The following is a 19,037-nucleotide window of genomic DNA, read 5'->3' as shown; positions in this document are numbered from 1 at the left end:
TCACCATAGGTATCTGCCATCATTACTTTCAGTATCAGTGGGATATGAATACGAGTCCTGCCTTGATGTGGTGCTCTGGGAGAAGAGGACGGCGGTGCTGCAAGGCTACGAGCTGGATGCCTCCAACATGGGAGGGTGGATGTTAGACAAACACCACATATTGGACATTCAGAGAGGTAAGAAGTGCTCATATACTCAGTGCATGTGTATGTGTGCGCATGTGGGGACGAAATAGGTAGCCTCTTAGGGTTACAGGCAGGTGGTCTTTACCCTGAATCACCGCAGTAAATACTTGAATGAAAATGAAATATGGTTCGTCATCCCATCTGCAGATAATAGAGGAGAGTTTTGAAGGGCCGATCATTCACAGTAATGACTGAATAAATCAGTGACTAAGTCACCAGGGTGCAGGGCTCGCTACAATTCCACACTACTCAGCTATTTTAGGAAGAAGACGGCCTTTTGCTGCTCATGAAGGCTCGAGCTTTTGATGAACAGGCGTCATGTTTAATTCTCGCATTAATTCAATAAACTAAATTAATTTCTTGCTCCGTCATCAATCAGAATCGCTTTAATCGCCAAGTGCAATGAATGGACATGAGTTTGTCTTTGTCGTGCTGTTGCAGAGACATGAGAGAGTGAAACGTACATAATGAAACTTATCAAACACGCGTACAGGACTGAGTCACTGCTGGGTTACAGTATCTGGAGAGTGTTACAAGTGTGCAGGCAGTAATGTGACTGCAATCATCAGAAGTAAGCCTCGGGGTAGTTGTGCATTGTCAGTTTGCCAGGCCGCTGTTTTGACATTAAACCCACTCCGGCTCACAATCGTTGTTCCAGTTGTCCAACACAATTTGTGGCCCTTTCATCTTGAAAACGGTCGAGGTTACAGTCGTGGCCTTCAGCTGAGTCCTTAGTCTCACGCTGTCAGATCGGAGCGTGTGACTGGATATTTAGCCGTTCGTTGTTTGGGGAGATTTTCCATGATGTTTATTCAGTTTTAGAGGGCATTTCATGTGCGTCTGCGCTCATTTCAAATGCAAGTTTGATCGCAGTCACAGTGATTAACTGCTGATATGGACCAAATTCTTGGAGCAGAATCATTACTATATAATTGCCTCTTAAATAATTCACTCATAGTAATCAAGTCCTGACCTCACAGTGTTCATTTGGGGTCTTTTTATACATGAAAACATGAAGAAAAAAATTACTTCAACTGCAATTATTACAATTCCTCCCACGATACGTCGCCTCACGGTGATGTGTCTTCTTCCCTCTGGCTACCTGATGTTGTTGAAATCATGATGAGAAAAATAAAGTCATCAAGGCAGAAATGACTAAAAATGCAATTTATAAAAATCACTGGAGGTTTATTTATATGTAGCTTGTTAATTGTTGGTGTAGCAGCTTTAGACGTTAGTTTTAGCGTTTCTAGCTTCAGATGGCCAAAAGGAGCTTTCTGCTTCTTGTCGACTGACACGGGGGCTCTGGTGTTCGGTGGTTTCTGTCCTCTAGTTAATGAAAGAGCTACTTAAATCTCAAAATAAGTCCATTTTCTTTTGAGGGAGGTTCACTCGTTCGTAACGGGAGAGCTTTTCATTCTGTGCCCAGACATATTGTTTCATGGCATCGTACTGCCAACTGGACTTGGAGAGCAGGACTATGAAAATAAAGAAAAAGGAGGGGAAATGGTTGTAATAATCATCTGCACCACAAGCGGTTTCCGCTCTGTAGGATTTCCTCTGTTCCACCGGCACCTAACAGGAAATGTTACAGCCTGAACAACAAATGCATGTGAGAAAGTGGTAATTATACCTGAGGTAATGGTTTTCCTGGTTCCAGCCAGATTATGGGTGTCTTTTGAGCCGCACAGTGTGAGGACTTTGTTTGATGTTTCCGACAGTGATAGCATCACTGCAGAGGAGCCTGGCATGGTTTTGATTGATTTTCCTTTTGATTCAACTTTATTTCCATTACTCGGGGAGAGAAAAACATGAAGCAGTACAAATGTTCCTGCTGATATTATTTCTCGATGCGGACAAGTTGTTCTGTACTTTCTCTGAGTCTCTGTACAGTCATATAACAGGTTCAGGCAGGTATGTTTGGAGTATGTGTGTCAGTTTGGCATCGGCAGGTTCAGTGTGGTGCGTATTCATGCAGACTGAAATGTCCTGAAATACCGTCTTGTTAAAATCTTCCCTTTTCCTTCTCACCATCAGGTTAAAAATGAGTTTTTAGAGGTCATTGTGCTGAAAGAAATGATAAAACATATTTCACGCCTCAGAGGAAGATGAACGTTTAAACACAACGTTTCATTTAAATGTAGAGAGAGATCAAGACGGTGCAAATTTATCAGCTTTCCCTTCTTGTGGTGCAGAATCTCATTTTAAGATGAAATGTTCCTTTATGTTCCTTCAGGAGCAGGCAAAATGACCTGGCATTAACATCCCTGCACAACATCTAGCATTACTCAGTACGCCTTTGCACTAGCTTCCTCTCTTCAGAGTCGTATGCGACGCCTACACTCACTCACTCAGAGGTTGTGCCGTTCACCTAACAGGTAGGAGTATCGCCCGTTTTTTATTTGCTCCCTGATGCCGTGCAGAAATAAAGCTGACATTAGGTCAGTTCCTCAGAAAGTAGCGAAATGTACAAATTTAGCTTTAAGTGAGCTTTTTATCAGGCAACCTGTTTGCCATCAACAGCATTTATCACTTAAGAGTGCATCGCTGTGAAGTTTCCAGTTTTTGACTTTGTCACTTGTGCGTTTGGATTCTGCACACTCGATGGATAAATCACTTTTATACGTCTGCAGTCAAAAATATGTTTTTTCTTCTCGTTCCTGCAGTTGAATGTTCGAGCTTCACTGTGCAGAATGATGTGTGTGCAGAGTTTGAAACTACAAAGCTGTTTTTACATTCACTGCTGAAAGTCGGAACGTTTTTTCTGTGTTTAGTGAAAAAACTGATTTTAACGAGGGTCGCCCACGAGCTCTGCGACATCACACACAGTTTGGAAGTCAATCCTGGTCCAGCATCAGGATACACAAGTGTGCTGTGGTAAACCTGGAGCCTCCAGTTGTGTCCAGCAGTCAAACTATTTGCATTTCATATATTCTGGAATTTTAAGTGATGGACAAACCATGTCAGACACGCACCAGAGCATGTCCACATACATGAGAAGAGGATCTTAAACTGCGTTTAATTTCCTTCAAGCGCGATGCTCAGAGTTGCTCAATGACACATCCTATCATTATAAAATGTGACATCTTTATTAGGGATGGTAACGATAAAAGATTTTTATCCAGATCACAATAAAAAACAGTCATTTTCATTAACAGGATAAATGTTAATCCAGAATATCCTGGTATGAAAGATTTGACAGAGCTGTCTAGCTCCCTGACGTAAAGCCTTAAATTGGTTTTCTGATTTATTTTGTACAACCTAAACCCGTCCAGTGTAAAGTCGTCAGGGAGATGAGGTCACCACCATTTAATTATCTGTTCTGAATAAAAAGATGTGTCCTACCTGTGATCCTCGTGCTTAAAGTGGTTCCAATATGTTTTATTTTTTTTATTTTAAAGTTTTCAGAATAGGATTTTTCAGGATTATTGCCATAATGTTGTGAATTTCAAGGATAATCATGACATTAAACTTTCATACGGTCCCCTGCCTCGTCTTCAGTGCTACAGTGTGTGAATAAATAGTTGCAGTTTAAAAGGCAGCACCAGAAGGTCCGGTGAGGTTCTGCAGGTTAATGAGGTCCACGCGGTTTAACAGCACACCATTAAAGTGTTTGTACAGCTAATTGTGCGTGAAAACAGACTGTTGCCTTTAAGTGGATTCATGGTGCTGATGTTGAATTCAAAGAGCTGTATATCCTCTTAATATCTAACGCTTCATGAACACATGGGAGGAAATGTGAGCATCCCAAGCTGACCAATCAGGACTCCTGTGGTCTCTGTGGTGTCTCCACAGCCCGGATGTGTAGTAACATTTATGAGGAGGTTTACATGAGCTCTGGCTCGGCCTCCTTACATGTCCTCTGCAACCGCCTGACACTAAAGTATAAATCTGACTTTAGCCTCTGTCTCTTCGGCCCGGTCCACCGAGCTTTGAAGCAAAAACCCTCAGAGGTTTTTTCTGTTACCAGATATTTTGGCAGCCAGAAGAGATCTCTTTCAGAGGAGGAAAGCTTGTGTAACTTTTTTTGAAAATAGTCTTATGTAGGATCTTACATGCACACCTACAATTGGCAACGGGCGACGCGATTCATCCCACAGCACTCAGCGAGCCTCCGTGCCATACATGTGCTCTGCATGTACATCAGTCTCCTCACATCTCAGTGATTGCACAAACTGTGTTTTTGTCGGATGCGGTTGTGGAAAACATGTCATGGAACCAGTTTATGAAACTGAGTCTTCCTTTACTTTCTTCAAACCTTGATGCTACTTTGTTGAACATTAAAAGAACAGACACTGGGGCCCATTGCCGTACCCAATCTGTCAAGCCATCCAGAACGTGAAGTTTGTGAAGTGTGCAAGAGAACACTGAAATGTGCCTCTAGCTTGACTGCTGCCGGTGCGGTGCGTTTCATCCCACCTGTCTCAAAGTATAGCACACCCATTTCCAAAGCCTTCACTGTGGCGGCATCACAGTTGGAGTTGTACTCGTCGTGAGATGCGCTTGTGATCAACAGATAGGTGCAGCACGTGTGATATGCTAATGTATGCTGCATCCTTTATTAGGCTGAGCTGTGGTACGTGCTCGGATTTATCAGAAAATTGGATGTTACTGTGCATGAAGAATCATCCTGTGCACGGTTGTTCTTGTACGTGGAAGCAGTGATGACAGAAATAAAACAACAAGCAGATGGTGTCGAGTTTTTTCAGATGCAGTAAATGCTGCAGCCTCCCTCAAGGCTTCTTCACACTTCTCACTTGTCGTATTACAGCACCGCCCCGAAAATGAATAGCAAAGTCTGACAAAATTTGGAAGATTCAGAAATAGTTTAGCAAACTTCTGTTGTTCTGTGTCATTTGCCCTGGTCTGACAGCAGCTTAATCAATTTGCCAAAAGGGTTTCAAGCCTCAATCCTATTAGCTCAGCCCGAAGACGGTGAAATGTTTTTGTTAGCGACCTCGGTATGCTAGTTTATAGCTCGGTTCATAACACAAGAGTCATAACCCTATCTGTAATCCTATCCCTCACGCACAGAGTGGAAGAATTACTCGCATGTTGTAAAAGAATTAGAATCAAAATAAACTTAAAGCACAAAGAGATGCAGTACGCATCACAGAACAGCACATTTCAGATTCATGTGTGTCGCTTTATCCGACTGTTATGTGTTCGTCTGTTTAATCTTTAATCTTGTACATTCAGTTTAACTACTTCTTGTGGTTTTATCTGCTGGGTAGCTTGTGAATGACCCATCAGGAACACATACTGTTTCATCTTAATCTATAGTATTTATTGAGCATAAATATGAAATGAAAATGAAATGTAGTGAAGTAAAAAAGTACAATATTAGGCTCTGAATCATTGTGAAGTAGAAGCAGCAGAACATGGAAATACCTCAGAATTGTAGTTAAGTACAGCAGCTTCCCTCCCACCGCTGCTGACACACACAGTTTTACCAGAGAACCTGCGTTGAGGCGAATTGTTTTATCCTCTTGCGTTTTCTCAATCCAAACTGAATTATTCAGCCTTGCATTCAGCCACTTTTTGACATTTGAGATTTATGGCCCACGTGGGTTTTTGGGCAGGGAATGCAGTTCGATATCCTCGGTCGGCATGAAGATGAATCCAAATATCACTGTTTGCCTTCATTGCTGCTGCAGTATTGATTCTTTAATGCTGTAAACCTTGACTAATGTCCTCACCCGACATGTTAGCGAGCGGCGGTCCTTCTGCAGCTGCACAGCAGTTTAGCTCCAGAAATTTGCTATCGCTCCACGTTGTGACTCCCGCTTCATTTTTTTGCACCACTTCCAACATCTAAGGACTTTTTCTCTCATCGTTTGTGGCAAAAGACCCAAGCAAGAGCAGTATCTCTCTCTCAGCCTCCACTCCAGAGCCTGTCAAGCTAGATAAGGCAAATTGCTGGTGTCTGTGCTTCAGCTGTGTCCTCCTGCCACTCCTTTCTTCATTACAAGGGGGGATACGTCTTCCCCTAAATCTGAAGTGCGTCTCTATCGAGGGCAACATGGCTGATTCTTATTGGACACGGCCAGAGTTCAGAATCTCAGAGTGTACTTTCAGAGCAGCTCACGCACACGGTACATTTTGAAACACTGAGAGGTTTCCTGCCCACTTTTAGCCTCTATCATAGTGAATCAGTGGGAGCCTGTGTGGTATCTTAGAGAATGACACAGTGAGGAGGAGAACAAAGAAGGACAGGGTGCAATTAAGACACTGTGCCGCTCCTCCCTCACCGATCTCTGTGCTCTCTCTGTATCACCAAGGTGACATTGCTCAGGGCGCCCGGGTTTTTTTTATCAGGTATGAAGGCTCGGCCTCGCGTTTGTACCATTAATCATCACGGACGCTGTGAAGTTGGCAATGAAGTCTTTTTTTGTACTACTGTACATGTTTCCAATTAGCCTTTATCAAACAAATGATTACCTTCTGGAGTAATTCTAAGGAATCAATTGAAACGACGGTCATCAATTAGTGAATATGTGTATTCAGTGGAGGAGGAGAATGGCCTTGTAGGATTTGGGTGATGTGTAAAGGGGAAGTATCAGTTCTATATACACCGGAATGTAGGCAGCGCATGTGAATAAAGCAGAACAGCAGCAATTTTGTCTCCTTGCTCAAATATTTCTGTACTGACTCACATTTCGTCCTCTTTCTCTGCTTTATTTTCCATGATAGAAAATGGCCGTCATGTTCGATCCACGTCTCCACACTCAGAATTACTATCATTTTTTTTGGATGGTTTTCAATATCCTCTTGGCAAATTCTGCATTACTGCCAGAGTCTAACTGTGTCTGAGTGTTTAATAATGTGCTAAAAGCTGCGTGACATGCAGTTACATTACATTACGGGCTCTCGCTAGATGGAGCAGCGTCGGAGTGATCCCGGAGCAAAAGAGAAAACAGCTCCTCAGACTTTCTCCAAAAAAAAAAGCCTTTTTCCCGCTAGGCCAAGCAAAAAACTGATTTTTTTTCTCCCCCTCTTTCACCAACGTCTACCCAGAAACTCCAGCACGCCTCCACACATTCGTTTGCTAATCAATGGGCAGACACATCCCTAATGGTTGATCCACTCAGCTGCTGTATTTTTACTTTGACTTGAAATCTCCTCTGCAAAATCTGTCGAGGGAGCGCTGCTTGTTTCAAACTGTGAGGAAAAACAAAACTTGGCCAGATTGTATAAATTTCCCTTCAGCTTGTCTCACATAAGGTTAGCTGTATCTTATTTGCGAGAAAGAAGTGTTGCTTACAGTTTCATAAATGTCCTCGGCTTTGACTCAGACAGGGTAAAAGTAGAAAATATGATGTGTTGAGTGTCTCCAAAGTCATTTTAGTCCACACTCTGTAGGAGTCCCTCCTGTTCAGCCCGCGGCCCTGGATAGTCGGAAGCCAAATTCCCATCAGTGCAGCTCTCCAGCTGAGACGTCACAAGCTTGATCCTCGCAACAATCATCAGCCGTAATGTGTCATGACCAAGTGTCCTTGAGGGAAGAAAGCTGAACCCTAATCTGCCCACTCACTTTTTAGTCGAACCAGCTGAAGTTGTGTCTGTGAGAAAATAAAAGTGAAAAAGTGTAGTGTCCATACCGAGTGTGCCACAGTGATCACGGGGGGGCAGCTGATGATTAATTATTGTACTTAATCCCTTCCATTACGCTGTCTAATAGCCTATGGTAAGACTTGTGTGTACAGTAAACTATGATGGAAGTGTAAATAGAGCAGACCGCGGCGCTGTGCCAAAATGACCTCAGCATTAAATGTGTTCTTTTTTTTTTGAAAGCTGAACGTCAGCCAAACTGTGAGACTGCTGTACTGCTGCAACTGATCCATGTCCTGCACACTGCATTAGGCTCCTGGATATTACAAGCGTCTCTGTCATTCCGCAGAATGTTAAGGAGCTGTTACACAAACAGACATTGAAATTCCAGGCAGATTACAAAGCTTATTTGTTATTTGTAGCTATGTTCCTGCGTGCAGCGTCAACCTTTCGGCTCAGCGAGAGCTCTCATCACGGCGTGTGTTTCATTCAGTGAGCAGACGCATGAATCACAGTTCAATTAGAGTCCCAAGGTCGCGCGTTTGGTGGCGTCACGCATAAAGCCGTCCCCCGGACCTATTTGTCTTTGTTAGAGGCTCATGTGTAATGCTCTCGGATACCAAAGACGGATTGGTCAGATCGTCCTGTCACGAGTCTCTCCGGACCGTGCCTTCATTTGAATTTGCCCTTCAATCAATTAAATCAATGAAAGGAACTAATCAGAGACGGGACATGCAGCATGGCGGCACGCTCGATTTCACATACATCGAGGGTTACGATATCTTACGGGATAACGCTGTGAGAGAACGGCATTATGTGGCCATTCAGCAGTGCCATAGATTCACTAATTAGGACAGAGGCGGTGTGAATTCAAACAAGTTGCTTGATGTGAATAATTAAGGGCTTCCAGCATGCACTTCTTCCCTTTGATGTGTTTTTTTCCCCTTTGAAGAGAGTCCCACTATATCAGAACCTCCCCCCTCCCCAAAAAAACCACTTATATCTGCTTCTTGTTAAATTATTAATCTGTAGTGACTCACCAAATTTGGCGAGTCGTCCCTGTAAATGTATGCACCGTTGTCGGAGGTACACTGCGATGTATTTATGTTTATCACCTCTGTGTGACTCGGGGAGAAGCAGCTGCCTGTCAAGTTGAAAGGACGTTATTTTACATAAAATTTATTTTAGAGCTTTGAGCAAAGTTTCCTGTGAAGCAGCTCCATAATAACAATACAAAGGACTCGAGTATGGGAGTGTATCAGCTGGACTGATGGTCAGCTTCGCAGAACTGCTGCATTTAAATCAGATCTTTATCTTATCTTCGCTCACAATAACAAACACAACTAATTCAAATTATTTTCTAACTTTTATTCAAAATGTATTTCGGTCCTGATGGAAACCCTACACACCGCTGCACTATAATTGGCTTGCTGATGGACACGGGTCCATTTGTCAGTTGTGATAAACAGTTAGTGTGCGTCAGGAATGTAATTATCTCACTTTTACCTCCATTTCCAAGTTTGTGAAATGACTCAGAGTTGGCTACAGAAAGCTTTATGGGTGCTGAGAACTGAAGCGAGACAAATGCTTCAATATATTCTGACTATTAAGCTACATAATGTTTATAAAATGTCGGAAATCACAAGTTTAAATTCAGATTCCAGTTTAGATCGACAGATAAATGCTTTAAAGTAGATGTTTAACATTTTGGGGAAATACTTTTATTTGCTTTCTTGCCCCGAGGTAATGAGATGGTTAGCCTAGCTTAGCGAAAAGACGGGAAGAAAAGTCGAAGAAACAGTAACGAAAACCAGAACTTGTTTGCACGAAAATGAAACAAGTGAAAGGAAACTTTATTTAGGGAGGCTTATTTTTGAACTTTAAGTGGGGCGAGGTGTTTCCTCTTCCTTCAGGTCCACACTAAGCTAAGCTAATCACCGCTTAGCTCCAACTCTGTATTTAAAGGTTTAATTTGGAGTTTCTGAGGTGAGCTTGTTTGCAGCACTTCATGCAGAGTCGGTTTATTACCGACAGGAGACGGTGGTTGGCACAAATCCAGTTTGGAGAAATAGACCAGGACAGAAGCTGAGCAGCAGACTGAGGTGAAGCAGCAAAATGCATTTTAGCCCGAAAGAGAAAATGCATATCGGTTGAGATGTTGGTCTATATTTAGAGTATCTTCACCACTTAACCTTGCTGCCAGACCGCCTTTAATGATGGGGACCTGACGCTGCTCTCTTCAAAGCCACCAGACTCCTTTAAGAAAAACAGCTATTTTACCTTGCAGACGACAGGAGATGCTCGCCTTCCGCTGCCGACACGTTTACATGTTAGTTTGGATCCAAACTAAACTCACAACAGAAGAAATGTGATTTAACTGCTTTTTTTGTTCCTCTGTTGGTTTTTCTTCACAATGTCAAACATTGTCTTTGTAAATTGAATGAATGCATTTTTCCTTTTCTCATAAAAGGGATGTACGATGACTTCCTGCTTAAATAATGAGAGACGGTATTTGCCATTAGTGACAAACACTAATTATGTTTTCACACTCGCTAATAACTGCTGCTTTGTTTCGCAGGCATTCTCTACAAAGGCAGTGGGGAGAACCAGTTCATCTCTCTCCAGCCTCCTGTGATCTCTACTGTCATGGGCAACGGGCGGCGCAGAAGCATCTCGTGTCCCAGCTGTAACGGGCAGGCCCAAGGCAACAAGCTGTTGGCGCCGGTGGCTCTGGCGTGGGGCATCGACGGAAGTCTGTACGTGGGAGATTTCAACTACATCCGACGTATCTACCCCTCTGGGAATGTCACGAGCATCATGGAGCTCAGGTGAGATCAAGGCCTCTCTTTGGACATTTGTTAACAGCTTGTCACAACTAGTATGTTTGCTGATTTAAAAAGAGAGCAGGATTTATTGTGCAACCTGTTGACTCTTTACCTCTGTCTCTTTGCCAAATGGCAGGAATTTACAGTGTTTGTGTGTTAACATTTACATTTGTATCAAATAAGATAAAGCTAAGATATTTAATTTGCGTTTGCGTTTTAAACGTATTATATTGAAGTTTTTCCAACTTAAAAAAACAAGAACAGATGAAAACACATAACAAACTGTAGATGACCCCTAAAAAAACCACGGCAGTTAAAGACTTTAGCCCACTTTACATTCCTACATCGAGTCCTCCATGTGGGGAGGGAGACTGAAATTGCATGGTGGGCCGACTTGCAGTCACACACGTCTTTCCTCTGCCCATAGAAATTTGAAATCTTTTCCCTATCCATCTCCATAATTAGGAAAGACATCCTGTCTTCGCCGTGTAATTGGGATGATTTACGCCCTCATGCCAAGTTGGCTTCTCCCAGCAATGACTCTGATTCGGCCAGTTGGCTTATTTCATAGTGGCAGATGTTGATTAAATGTACATTGGGCCATCATCTTTCATGAGACACATACATGGCAAACATATGAAAACTGCCTTGAAAGGACAATAGGTCGGCACACTTGTTGTGCGTCGCGTGGCTTGTTATTTAGCATTAATGTGACGAGGGTGGATGTTGACCAACAGTCTTAAGAGGGAAGGTGATTTAAACGTCACTCTCTACTTCATAAACCTGCCAATTATGATTGCAAATAAATACTTAAATTGACGATTAAGCTGTTAATTATTTTCCTGATTAATTGAAAACATTTTTGATCTACAAAATGTCAGAAAATAGTTTTCCAAAGCCCAACATGAAGTCCTAAGACTGAGATATTTAGTTTGCTGTCATGGAGGAGTAAAAAGCTGGAATCAGCTTAGAAGAGGACTCAAACTGATTAAAATCAAAGTAGTTGTTGATTTATCTAATCAGTTAATTACTGCTCCTCTCCTGCCGATTTACCTGCGCAGCGATCATCCTCTACAGGCGGTTCTCCTGGGGGACGGTGTGCAGCAGTACGAATGGGAGGCAGCGTGCTGCTGTAAAGGAGCTTGCATGCTCAGCAACGCTTCCCAAGATAAATAATGGTTTAAGAAATGGTTCATGTCTCCAAGCAACTGTTTTACTCTGTTTACAAGGAGAGAAACACAAAACACTACTATGAAGGCTTGCATTAGCCAAATTAAGTTTTATCTGACATAAAAGGAAACGCGAAGAAAAGCTGCAGTTTGCATCAGATGGTGGTTGCAGTGCAGATTCAGACCAAAACGATCCAAATGATCAACCATAACTTCATTTCAGGCTGAAAATTGCTTATTTTGTATCTGATATTAGTTTCCTCCAAACAATCACAGACTAAAGTGGTTGCAGTTTTTGTTATGTATGATGAATGCCTGTTATATAAAAGTCCAAATGCTTCATTTGAGATTCCCTGGACCTCTCTCAAGCTCTGTTAGCATAAAGTCTGTGTTTAGATTTTGGCTTCAGTGGCCAATATAACAAGTGGCAGAATCAATATTTCAGTATGAGCGGTCAAATTGAGAGGAACAGTGGTAATGCAGGACGGGGCTGTATGCAGATAGCAGTACATAGTCTCCTGTTCGTGGGTTGTGTCTCTCGGCCACAGTCCCGCTTCTCGTCTTCCTGCCAAACTGATCGTCATTGCCTGCGACTTTCTCCAGCGGCTGTGTTGATTCTTCAAGGGGATACTTTGACTTTCTGAGTTTTAGCTGTTTGTTTTTCCTCACTGGAAACTGTAAGGAGGAGGCGAGGAAAAAAAAAAAGGCAGTGCATTTTTTTTGGCTAGACTTTGAGTCCTTGTCAGCAATTACTCCTCATAGTTTCAATGAGGAATAAGAAGGCTTTTAGTTAAAGAAACAAGTCGAGGCAGTAAGTCATTTTTATGAAAAGAAAGCTGTCTAATGACAACCTTGAAACGAAGAGTAAGAGTATCCTTTTGAGAATTACAAATTTCATTGTCTTTGTTCCTTCTCCCTCTTTTCCTGCTTCCTCTGTTCCCTGTCATAGAAACAAAGACTTTAGACACAGGTAGGTGTGTCATCTGAGTGCACGTGATTTAGTATTCCTTGTACATCCCCATCTGTATCATCCTCTCCTTTTTTAAGTATGCGAATAACTCTTTCTCTTACGGACGCCTTTAGCATCAGTGATTACCATGTGTAATTATAACAAACCAATTATAGCTTGATTACATCTAAACAAGAGGAGTGAAGACGAGAGTCCGTCAGAATCAGTGCGACGCGGCTACAACACACACCGCAGAACTTAAAAGTATCTCTCAGTAAAAATCTAAAAGATATAAGTCATGTAAATATCTATATATCAACACTGACACTACGTACGGAGAGCTATGCAGTCCACTACAATGCCGCTGCAATAAACAGTGCCAGCCTAAATCTTATAATTACATTTATAGTGTTGGTGGCAGATGCTCTTATCCACAGGGGCTTACACAACTGCTTTGTATTCATGATTAAGACTACAGCATCAGATCAACTGAGGATGCACACTGGTGGCAATTAGGTTGTCCCAGTGATTAACTGGACCGCAGCCGCCAGAGGTGCTACACCGTGTAAACTGGAGTCACTCTGTTCAGGCGGCTGTCGAGGCGGTGTCGTCGCTGCTGTGATGGAGGGATTATGTGATATGGAAATGCGACTTTGGTGCGAATTTGAAATCTAAACCCGCGACTGTTCAGCTGGCGGCCTGTGGGTTGAACACGGCCCCTTTTTAACGACTTCAATCTGGCCCTTTGATCGTTTCATTACGGGGGTGATTAGCCCGTACCGTTTGTGATGTCTGAAGTTAAGCACAAAAAAGCTCTTATTTCATTACATTTTAATCCAGGCGGTTTAAACAGAGGGGAATTTAGGGGAGTCAAATTTAATAAAAAGAAAATGTTAAATACCACTTTGTGTTTATTAAAAATACACCTATCCTCTAAGATTAAAATGCATCATGCTTACTTTTCAATTTTGAAAACTAATTAGCAAAATGGAGTTAAAATAGATGAATAAATGCATTGTTGTATAACATTTGTTAAACTCGCCCTTCTAAAAAGTAATAAACGTCCTGACTCTCCCTCAGTCGTCTCCTGGAAGCCCCAGCAGCTCCTTCATTGTTCGACTACATGATCTGTTGTCTCCTCCTCATCTGATTCTAGCAGCTCGCATCAGATGCAGTGCAGTTTTGATCGATGCTTGTATCCGAAAATGTCTTTGTAAGCTCCACACGACCACCAGAGAAGATAAATAAAGCTGTCCAGAGCAGTGGAGCGCAACATGACTCCAAATCTGTCACCAGAATAAACTTTGTAGTTTTGATTTTTCCTCTAAAGATCCGTGTGGACGACGGAGGAGAGGTGAACGCAGCTGACCACTGTCGGTCCACGTGACTCACTGGATGTCTCCTTTTGTTTTTGAGAAACAGACTGGACTTTGTTTTTTGGTCCTGACCAAAGGAAACAAACGACAGGTGAACACAGAACCACTCTGGAGAGAACTAAATCTGGTCCTGATGCATAATTCAGAGGAACCTGGTGACATGCGTCTTTGGGCTCCAGCAGATGAAAGAGCACGGGACTCGTTCCAACATGTTTATTCAGCTGTTTCTTTTAAACCTGTGTTAAAACAACTACAGCTGTAACTGACAATTATTTTCATTACTGATCAATCTACCAATTTCTATTTTTTATGATTATCTGATCAGTCCATTAATCTTTAAACTGTAAAAAGAATTGTGACAATGCTCATCAGATCTAACATCCAGAGACTGTTTGATTAATATCAGACATGACAAAGAAAAACAGCAAATATTAACATTTAAGAAGCTGCAACCAGCAAGAATATTAGGTTTCAAGCTTGCTTCCCAACAACACTTGTACAATCCGATCGGCTTGCTTGGCGTGCAGGTCAGCGCGACACGGCGTTTAGACTCGTGAGCTGTGCACAATGACCCGTCTCCGAGTCATGACAACCTCCTCTGTGTAGGTTCGCAGAAGCACAATTCCAGCTAGACAGAGGAGCAGATTGAGGAGAGATTGCTGCAGGGCTCGGTTTAAACTGGAGCCCGACTGTAGTCAGCCGGTATTCCATTCTTGGCGAGATACACGGAGGCCAGCAACAAGGTGTTGAATTTAAAGTGAGCCGCTACATGAGGCCAGTGAAGGGAGCAGAGATGCAGATTGACATGCCAAGCTTGAGCAGGTTGTTACTATGCCTGCACAACAACCGGGACACTGTGAAAGTCCAATGAGGACGGGACTGGCACCTGGTTCTCAACTCGGGGGCAGGAATGATGGAACTTTTCAGGTGTAGGCTAATCACAGATGCATGAATCCTGAACAAGCCACAGTTAACATTTGATCCAGTGGTCAAATCAGGTGTGGTCTGGTACTGATAGGTTCTGTTTAAGGCCATAGATGAAGGTGGTATTATATCGCTAAGTGGTAAATAAAATACTCAAAAGACGACCACATAATAACGTCTTAAAACTTAACATCCGTATTAACTTCAGACTCCACAAATGTACTTTTATTGCAGGGCTGTTATATTGGACTGCATAATGTCATGCAGGTGTTTCAGTTATTGTGTCCAGCCTCTGAAGGGTGACCGTAACAGAAAGGCTTTCTCATGTACGTCCTGCTGAATTCTTTATAGGAAGTTGATAGCAGCAACCTATTTTGGCCATTTACTTTGACTCATAATAGCTGTCAGATTTTATGGCTCCATCTTCATCATTTCACAAAGATGTTTCATTGCCACATTTATTTCGCCGTCACATTATCCCACTTCTAAAGCCAACCAGTATTGACTGAGGTGCCATTAAGCTGGAGTACAAGCAGAGAAGCCATGTTTACGACTGCACTGTAAAGCCAGCTATTTTTCATGTTAACTGCTTCTGTTTTTAGCTCTTTAATGACGCGTAAGCACCCGCTATGTATCAACTCTGCATTAATAGAAGAGGTCAATAGGTTTTTTTTTTGGTTTTTTTTTGGTATTTCTGTTTGTTTGAAAGTCACATAAAATGATTTAATTTCTTCAAATCTAAATTCAGCCGACGATGTGCTGTGGAATCTTTTGATTCTTTGACGCATTCGCTCACTGATTTGGGGTCAGATCCATTACGGCAGAACTAGATGCGGTGCCATTAGCTGTTGCACTTTGTTAACGTAAGCCAGTCATTTTTTCTGTAATTCCCAAAGGCTTTTCGCCGCAGGGGAACGATAACAGACGAAGTGATCTGGCTCGCAAATTGTCGTCTCTGCTTTGTAAACTGGCGCCCACTGCTGCGGTGTCCTGTTCAGTTCTGTTTGACTTCCATCGTTTCATCCCTCTCTCTTTCACGTTGTCTTTTATTTTTCATTCACAAAAGCCTCTCAACAGCATTATGTCATTCCACTGTTCATTAACCACATAAATGACGATGTTTCTGCTAATCTAAAACTGATAATAAGGTTTATAGTTTCACCAGCAACTGGACTGGAAAAGAAATGACGCTCAGTAAGCCATTTACAGAGTGTGTTTTAGGAAATACCACGACAGCTTAAATGCTAATAACAAAACCTGATTGAACATTGGCATTAACTTTCTGTCATTTCTTTTAAAGCCATTTAAACAAAAGTCTGAAGACAGCTCCTTTGTTACATTACACTTGAAACAATGAATGAAGGACATATTGAAACAATACACCTGTCTGTATTCCTTTCAGTCTGTTGAAAGGAATGTTTTTGTGTTTCCTGTCTTCAAAATGACACATTATCAAAACACGTAACCTCTGGAGAGGCATAATGCACAAAAACACGCTGTAATATTCTTGATTCTGTTTTATTCAGAAGGAAAATGAGGCTAAATTTCATCAGGGGTCAGTGGGGGTTTATAGTCCACAGCTATTTAAGAGATTATTGCATGAGATTACTTTGGTATAAATAAGCATCATTAGAGGACAGTTTGGCTGCACTGTGAGGAAAAAGCATCTAAAGAAAGGTTCTGATTGTCTGCAAACTAAAGGCACATTAAATAATATATAACTGAGTTATATTGTCTTGAATGCAGTAACAACCCGGCACACCGGTATTATCTGGCAACTGATCCAGTCAGCGGCCAGCTGTACGTGTCAGACACAAACTCCCGGAGGATCTACCGTCCAAAAACCTTAACGGGGACCAAGGACCTGCAGTCCAATGCAGAGGTGATGGCGGGAACAGGGGAACACTGTCTGCCATTTGATGAGAACCACTGTGGGGACGGAGGCAAAGCTCCAGAGGCCTCTCTCACCGGGCCCAAAGGTATGGTTTAAAACTAATGAAGATGTGGGACTGAAATGGAGGGGCGGGACGCGGTGATGGGTTTCTCAGTCAGGAGTGGCAACTGCTAAATTTAAATTTATGTGTGCCACTGGGGTCGGTGCCAGCTGCTGGCTGACTGATTTTTAATGGATGAATGTTAGTTGTGGTTCATGTGTTGAAGTTAAAGTAAGCAGTGACTGTCAAATAAGAAAAACTGATCCTTTGGTGAATTAAGGCTGTGTAAAGCTGCTGTCTGCTGAAAAAGATGTTGTTGTTTTAACCTCCAGAAATATAATGCATCATTAATTTTTTTTGTAGAATTGGATATTACACTAAGTACTCATGTATGTTTCTTACAGCTCTTGTGAAAGTCTGCAGGCCTTTTAAAGATTAAAGTAAAAACAATTCACAAGTCAGTAGCTCGTGTGCACATCAGGTAGTCCATATTCAAATAGCACACGGCCATTCGTGCATGGATTGCTCACTTTTCCATAAATTCTTCTGGATGAAAAGGCCAAGATGAATTGTTTTGCGCTGGTTGTTGCCCACTCTGAATGCCAACTGCAATAGCACAGCTTCAGCTGGGTGATAAAGGCTTGAGTGAAGGCAATCTGAGGGAGCGACTCTAATGATGGAGTGGGTGGAAGCCGAGACCAGAGAAGAAACAGCAGATGGCTCCATTTTTTTTTTCCCTCCCCTCAGACATTTGGTGAACTCTGCTCAAATGTGACACTTTTCATCTGTCTGAGAATCTCAGACTGTCAAATAGCCAGCTCCCAAGGATTCACCGTGGGCTCCCTGGGCTCGTCAATGTTTTAGCAGAAAGCAATCTTGTGCAGACCTAGCCACAGGTCAAACCAAACCACTCACCTTCTATAGAAGCTTTTAAAGACTTCATTGAAAAAGAAATCATACGCCGGCGGTAAGGCAGAAGTTAAAGCGCATTCAAAACATTTTAAATCCTCCCAAACTCTTTCACTATACGTACATGTTCCTGAGATCAGCGGGTCTCCGTCTCTTGAATTCGAGCCAAGACCACAGCATGCTGAAAGCCAACGTGGTGAATAAATATCAGTCTCCTTGCATGTGAGGTATGATTGAATTCCCATAGGTGCTGGTCTCTATTAAGCAGCACGGTGACACGGAGAGCGATGTGGCGGCTGCCGCGGTCCGTTAATGTATTTTCCCAGTTTGGGACAAATGGTTATTGCAACTCCACACTGGCTTGGCTGCAACTTACAACTCTGAGCTGACACTCAATCATTGAGACAATTTAGTCCACAGTTGTCACCATGGCAACTGCCTGTCTTTCACCCCTTTCATCTGAAATTGGCCGAAGCTGTCATTTCCGCTCCCTCGCTCATTCATTTCTCAAATGGTGTGCAGATTGTTGATGATTGCCGATGTCAAAAAAAATCTCCCAAACGCGGCCCTCATTGACACCCCCACCTCCTGAGGTCCTCTTTTAGAGAGGAGGGTTACAAGATGCACCAAGTGCATATATACCGTATGAATACAGCCTTTCCCACTTCTGCCTTAGAAATAATTTAATAGCAGAAAAGCAGCCCTTGAATTATTGACGGCTGTGCTTTTTGCAGTGACCTGAATAATGGGAAGGCAAGCTTGACACATGTATCCATCGTGTTCTGTCCACTGAGTCATGCAAGCAGAGATGCCGCATATCCACCATGTTTTCCTGTTATCACAAGTCTTTTTTTTTTTTCTTTTTTTCTCCCCCTCTTTCTCTTCTTTTCTCCTTTTACCCCCTCGCACCAACAGGCATCGCTGTGGACAAGAATGGCCTGATTTATTTTGTCGATGGCACCACAATCAGGAAGGTCGACCAGAACGGCATCATATCAACCTTCCTCGGTTCCAACGACTTGACATCGGCTCGCCCTCTGACCTGTGACAACAGCATGGACGTCAATCAGGTGACTTGTACTCTCAAGTGCCAGACGGTTGTTAGCTCTGTGGGCTTCTCAGAGCATGTCGCAGCGCCACCTCATGCTCCCCCACCCCCTCTGGCCCTCCTTCAGTTTGCTCACCCATGACTCATCATTGATATGCAGCATTATA

At 42.6% G+C, this 19,037-nt stretch overlaps 1 protein-coding gene across 5 annotated transcripts in view; it reads left to right on the top strand.

Annotated features, from left to right (window-relative positions):
* Positions 1-19,037, top strand: part of si:dkey-237h12.3 (teneurin-3) — a 209,101-nt gene that overhangs the window by 176,576 nt on the left and 13,488 nt on the right. For 3 of the 5 annotated variants that reach the window (XM_037076954.1, XM_037076953.1, XM_037076957.1), the window contains 5 exons: positions 33-176; positions 10,315-10,564; positions 12,680-12,700; positions 16,726-16,958; positions 18,738-18,892. In XM_037076954.1, the coding sequence (XP_036932849.1) occupies positions 33-176; positions 10,315-10,564; positions 12,680-12,700; positions 16,726-16,958; positions 18,738-18,892 (803 nt within the window). The remainder of the gene's footprint in view (positions 1-32; positions 177-10,314; positions 10,565-12,679; positions 12,701-16,725; positions 16,959-18,737; positions 18,893-19,037) is intronic. The other 2 variants (XM_037076956.1, XM_037076955.1) reach the window with 1 other exon arrangement.

The sequence above is a fragment of the Acanthopagrus latus genome, chromosome 18, assembly GCF_904848185.1.
Source record: "Acanthopagrus latus isolate v.2019 chromosome 18, fAcaLat1.1, whole genome shotgun sequence".
NCBI classification, from domain to species: Eukaryota; Metazoa; Chordata; class Actinopteri; order Spariformes; family Sparidae; genus Acanthopagrus; species Acanthopagrus latus.
The sequence above is the reverse complement of the archived record's forward strand: the minus strand, read 5'-3'. Positions and strand labels throughout refer to the sequence as shown.